The sequence below is a fragment of the Neopsephotus bourkii genome, unplaced genomic scaffold (genome assembly GCF_033783945.1).
Source record: "Neopsephotus bourkii isolate Nb327-2 ecotype Australia unplaced genomic scaffold, CSIRO-AGI_Nbou_v1 NB_1820, whole genome shotgun sequence".
Lineage (NCBI taxonomy): Eukaryota > Metazoa > Chordata > Aves > Psittaciformes > Psittacidae > Neopsephotus > Neopsephotus bourkii.
In genome coordinates, this window is record NW_026902293.1 from 13,832,054 (window position 1) to 13,838,053 (window position 6,000).

Sequence of the window (6,000 nt, forward strand, 5' to 3'; positions counted from 1 at the left end):
TTTTCCTTTTTTTTTTTTTTTTTTCTTTTTAGGGTAAAACCTACTAGTTTAAACTAGATCAGTCTGATACCTGCAAGTGAGGGGAAGTTCCCCAGCTGAGGACCACTCCAGGCAGTGGCAGTGTGCCCATTGCCTTGCATCCACCTCATTTGATCATGTAAAGTGGGTTGAATAAACTGCCTGAGCTAATAGAAAGGGACACATAATTTGAGGGAAGGATGGGAGGTTGAGGATGATGTTGTTATGGGTTTTTGCAAGGTCAGACTTCTAGCCTGCTCCCAGCTCAACTGCACAGTCACAATGGATGATGAACGAAACAATAGGAATGTGATGCCTGGAAAGGGAATAAGAGCAGGAAAACCCCTTTGGAATTTCAAATTAATTTCAAAAGAAGGAAATCAGGCACAACTTCCACCACCTACTGTACCTCTCTAAGCTGTAATTTTCAGAGAAACCCAGGGAAGCTTGATCCCTCTTGACATAGCAGAGCAGCTGAGCATTTTATTCCTGTAGCTCCCTTTAGAAAAATTTCTGGTTGGAGACAGCTTCAGGCTACCCTTTAAAAAAATAAAAAATAAATCAAACTTTCCTCTCAGACACCTATTTACTTGCTAAAAGGAGTTCAATAAAAAAAGAAATCGGATGCAATCATGATTGCCTTAATATTAATAATCCAGAGCTCCGGTACCTGTGAATCATTTCTGGATTTCTGGGCACTACATGTTGTTTATGAACAGCTTGATTTTTCAATATAAAATTTCATTTTCTCTCACTCTTTTTAATTCTACTTGAAGTTTATATATTTTCCATTACAGTAAAATTGACAGTCTTTAAAGCCAACAAATATAAAGACACTATTAAATGGCATTTATAAGCATCACTTTATGTGGAAAGAAATCATTGAAAGATCTGTTCAGTTTATAACTGAGAAAGCAGAATAATTCTTTCTTTCCAACATAAAAAGACTTTTATTTATCTAAGAAAAGACTTATAGCAAGTGTAAGTTCAATATCATGCCTTTGAGAATTACAATCTGTTTAGACCAAGGTAAATCTATTTGAAAGGAAGTATTAAATAGCTATAAGTAGTTATGTATGGTAATTTTCTAAAATATTTTTATTTTTCCTTTTAGTCCCAGTTACTTTTCTATCTTCTATCTGCAGTATCCTTCCTACTCATACCAGTTCACCATTTAAAATCTGAAGCAGTCTTTGAAGTATGTTGTTTATAGCAAAAAGCACAGGAAGTGTATTACTTTTTTTCCCCGGGTGCCCTGAAAGAAAACACATTGCAACGTTGCATTGTGCACCTAGACCCACATAGAAAAAGCACTGCCTAAATCCCTGCACTGAAGGAGTGATAAGCATATTTATTTAGTCATAGGTGGAGTTATATTTACGACTATTCTGCTTTTACTGCTGATAATGGAGTCCTCAAGATACGACTAATTTGTCTTAATCGTACCATGCCAAGATATGGTATCTTAAGAAACCTTATCTATATATTATGATAGCTGTTTTGTTTGGAAGACTGTTGACTTCACTTTGAAAAATCAGGCAGCAAAGTCTGCTTCCCAAGGGTGCTATACAGGAAAACACATTCCTTCGCCCTTTGCCCTCTACGTAGCATTGCATATACATGAAAAATGCGTGGTTAGGTTTTATCTCTAGATAGGTTTCCACATTGCTAGCTTCCACTCCTTTCAAGGGTCTGACAGCTTCCCTAAAACAAACCACATGAACCTAGTTGAGAATTTCTGAATTTAAATAAAAGTGAGATATGTATATACAATGTAGCACCACTATTGACCTGGATCAGAGCAAGAGAGATATGTTAACCACCGCTGGTGTTACTGCAGCTGCACACAAATGGTGGTGTTTCTTCTTCAGAAAGGATGGGTGATTTAAGTTCTTTGCTCTGGCTGACATGGTTACCTTGTAGTTGCCAGCACCTCTACCAGCCTGCTTTCTGAGTTGGGTTCAGGTGATATGCTGCCTAAACAAGGATGTCTTCAGGTAAATTTGGGCTGATGCAGAAGTTTGGGGAAGCAATCAGAGGGCCTGACAGTCAGCATCTTCTCCCTCCACTGACTGTGCTGATTAGAGAATAACACCACCAGAATGATTATGCAAAAATAAGGTGTGGGAAACCTTGCAGTCACTTTCACAGCAAAATAGACTTTGATAAAGCAGATTAATTTTTGCACTTCTGTGGTACTTTACTGCTGTTTCTTTTTTCCTTATAGCACTTAGTGGTAAAGTGAAATTATACAAATGATATCAAGGATGTTTTTTCCTGCCTTTTTCTCTGTATGTGTGATTATGTATTCTAGCTCCTCAGACCTGAAAAAGCATGCAAAAGCTACAAAATGACCTTTCCCACTTCCTTTAAAAGAAAAAAGAAAGAAGAAAGAAAAAAAATCAAACATAAGTGATAGACATAATTCACACCACAGAAAAAGGAAGGGAAACCATGCCAAGAGTGATATTTTTAAAGTCTGAATTTTCCAGCTTTTGTGAAATGGCAAAGCTTCTCTAAGACCAAGAACTATAAATGAGTTTCAGTGAGTTTGTGTGATTTCAAGGGTAAGAAAACTGAATTAGACTATGTCAGTTATGCCAAAGGGTAGGGAGGGAAGTTTTGTTGATTGGTTTCTTTTTGGATCCTGATAACTTTCTGCAACTTTACAACCACAATAAATGCAGTTTGAAAATACAGAATAATCTTTATTTTTAAAGGGCTGCCTTGGCAGGTGATGGAAACTTGGATTATTTCTTTATCAATCCATGCAAGAAAACATCTGGAAAGTGGAAACATCTGGAAAGTTCTCTCAGGAAACAGACATTTGAGAATGTTGATTTGGGGATTTTAATGAAGTTCTACAGCAATATGTTAGCCAACATTTTCTTTATATTATTGATCAGCCCATTTTAAGCAACCATTTCCATTTGTTATATCATCTGGTGTGCTGTATGCAGGTGGAGCAAAGGGTTCAAAACAAAGATGATGCTGAATCCTGTCTGTTGCAAAGGTGGATCTGCAAATACTATGCTGAGGCAGGCCAGCAGCCTGTTTATTTAACATCTGGTTTGTAGGAGTAGCCAGAGCTGCATGTTTCAGAAAAGCTGCTTGTGACTTCAGCTCCTCTTTTTGCCTACATAGAGTTGTTATTGCTGTGAGTGAGCAAGCTATTCCATGCATGTATGACAAGATCTGCGAGTACACCCTCACACAGAAAGCTATCAATAAGGATATATATAAAATCTGGGGATGGGGAAGTCCATAAACACATGGGAAATGAAGACAAATTGTTAGACTTTGTAAAAGGTTTAGAGTGACACTGAGTAATAACTTACAATTCTGACAATACCACGTTTATTTAGAAACAGGTTTAGAGTGACACTGGGTAATAACTTATATTTCTGACAATACCATGTTTACTGAGAAACAGGCCAGGAATATTTCAATGTTGCTTTAAGAAGCTGCAAATGGTGAAGCATTTTAAACCACACCATGTCAGAGTATAAAGTAATCAGATCCTTTCAATGTAATTGTCTCTTACATTAATTTTTTTAAGAATTTCATAATGAGGAGGATAAAAATGAAAATGTGGTTATTAAAAAAAAAGATAGGTATTTAGTAATTTTAAATTTAGATGTCTGTTGAACAATTACTACCTATTTATTATAATCACAATTCTTGTCCTTCAGAAGACACACATCTTCATCTAAATCTACTTTTTGCTTGTACTGCATCTTAGTTATTTCAAAACAATGAAACGTTCTTATAAAATCTGTCTCAATAGGAATACATTTGCATCTGAGAGATAAATACACTCGTATATGCCTGGCATACACTGATATATAAATACTAATTTATTTACTTTGAATTATTTGGTCATAGTACTTGATTTTCTCTGACACAGGTTAACAATCCAACCAGCAACCCCAGATTTTTCTGTGTGAGGGATACAGCACAGAATAAAATTATTTAGCCTTGTTGCAATTTATGACTTCAACAAGACAAAAAATGGGGGGATTATGGGGATGGGCATGGAGGTAAGAATAAACTACTGGTCTTTAATAAATTTTGGAAGTGAAGTCTGATTGACTTTCATCAATTCTTTTTGTCTCATATAAGAGACCGTGTCAGTGAAAACATCACTGCCACAGCAGGATGTCTGTCTCCACATCTCTATGGTAGGAAAACCAACACCACAGCCAGAGCAGAGGTTTGTGCAGGATATCTGTCTCCACATCGCTCACCAACTGACACCTTGGGTGCAGGATGTCTGCCTTAACATTGCTACACCTTGGAACCATGCGGGGGGAGAAGACCCCCTAGTGACAGTATTGGGCATGCGCACTACTGCCGGGTGGAGAATGTGGGAGACTGTTGGGACGCCACAGCTCTGGGGTGGTAGCTATTGCTATAAAATCTTTTACTCTTTCCGCTTACTTTCCTTCTTTTCTCTCTCTCATTTCGGAATTTGTTGTTGGGCATTTGTTACTGGACAAATAAAGTTCCTTGGTGCTTGACTTCATTTTGAGTCTTTATTCTGTTCCCGAGAATATGAGCAAAAACGCAGTCCGGCCTTTGAACAGCATACGACACCTCTGTATACACACAGGGAATTCTAGAGAGTTCAGCTTTCCTGTGAGAGAAAGTCCAAGCACTGTGTTGGCAGAGATATTGCAGAACTGACACAGTTGCTGAAATTGTGCTACCCTGGCCAGTTTGCATTCTATTGTGTTCTACAATGCAGTCATCAGGCTGAAAAATGTGTATACACATAGGGACTGCAGTGACAGGACAAGGGGTAATGGGTTAAAACTTAAACAGGGCAAGTTTAGATTGGATATAAAGAGGAAGTTCCTTACTGTAAGGGTTGTGAGGCACTGAAATGGGTTGCCCAGGGAAGCTGTGAATTCTCCATCCCTGGCAGTGTTCAAGGCCAGGTTGGACAGAGCCTTAGGTGACATGGTTTAGTGTGAGGTGCAGGAGGGTTGGAACCTGATGATCTTAAGGTCCTTTCCAACCCTAATTATTCTATGATTCTACTATTCTATCTTTTGCCAGTTAAGAAATCACTTCCAGTTAGCATTGGAAGTACACTGTGCAGTGCAGTGCAGTGCAGTGCAGTAAAATAATATAATTCTAAACCCTGCTTGGCATGCTGGTTGGACTGCCACATATTTTGAACAACTAGGGAGGCATTTGTTCTGGGAATTTATTTTCATCCATACTGTTGTTTCAGATGTCGCATAGAGACATTTTTGTTGAATTCATTTTTAGTCTGGGCTTTGAGCCAGATCCTTAGATATACTGGTTCTTCTGTTGCTTTCCACTATCCCTACAGATCTCGCATGAAGAAACAGTAATTGAAGATAAACCTCTATTATGACACAGATTCTTTACTTTGTTTTGAGGGATTTTTGGAGGAAAAAGGAAAAAGAAAAATGTTAAATCAATCTGAGACTTGCGATCTTTTGGGCATAAATTATGAGTCACAGAACAGTGAGGGGAAGGAATTGTTGTGACCTTGGCGAGCTTAATCATATGCATTTGTCCTCCACCAACAGCAAATTGCTATCTACACACATATTTGTAGAACCTGAATTCTATTTCTTATTACCCACCTGAGAAAGCAAAGAATATAGCAGAGGTAGTAGCTGGTTACTGCTGCATGGCAACAAGCCCATTCCCAGAAAGGTACATTTGGAGGACAATGCTGACCTTATTCCAAAGTTCTTTTCCTACTATTATATCATTTGATGCTGGATAATCTTATATCTATTTTTTCCTAAAGAAAAATTAGTATAAAATCAATAGGAGAAAATTAGAATACAATTCAACCATAATAATTTGTCTCGTAAAAGCAGTCATTTGATTCATGATCATTTGCCTAACATTTAATTTAAAGGTATGGATATGAACCAAATTAGAAAAAAAGTCTCCATATTAGTGAAATGCTTTCATTTCCCTGAAGTCTATTATTTT

The 6,000-nt window shown here is 37.5% G+C and overlaps 1 protein-coding gene across 4 annotated transcripts in view; it reads left to right on the plus strand.

The window, feature by feature from the left end:
• RALYL (RALY RNA binding protein like) overlaps positions 1 to 2,808 on the plus strand; it is a 409,831-nt gene extending 407,023 nt beyond the window's left edge. For 2 of the 4 annotated variants that reach the window (XM_061343014.1, XM_061343015.1), the window contains exon 11: positions 2,395 to 2,803. In XM_061343014.1, the coding sequence (XP_061198998.1) occupies positions 2,395 to 2,430 (36 nt within the window). In that variant the 3' untranslated portion in view covers positions 2,431 to 2,803. Of the gene's footprint in view, positions 1 to 2,394 lie in introns of all 4 variants that reach the window. The other 2 variants (XM_061343013.1, XM_061343018.1) reach the window with 2 other exon arrangements.
• Positions 2,809 to 6,000: the final 3,192 nt, after the last annotated feature.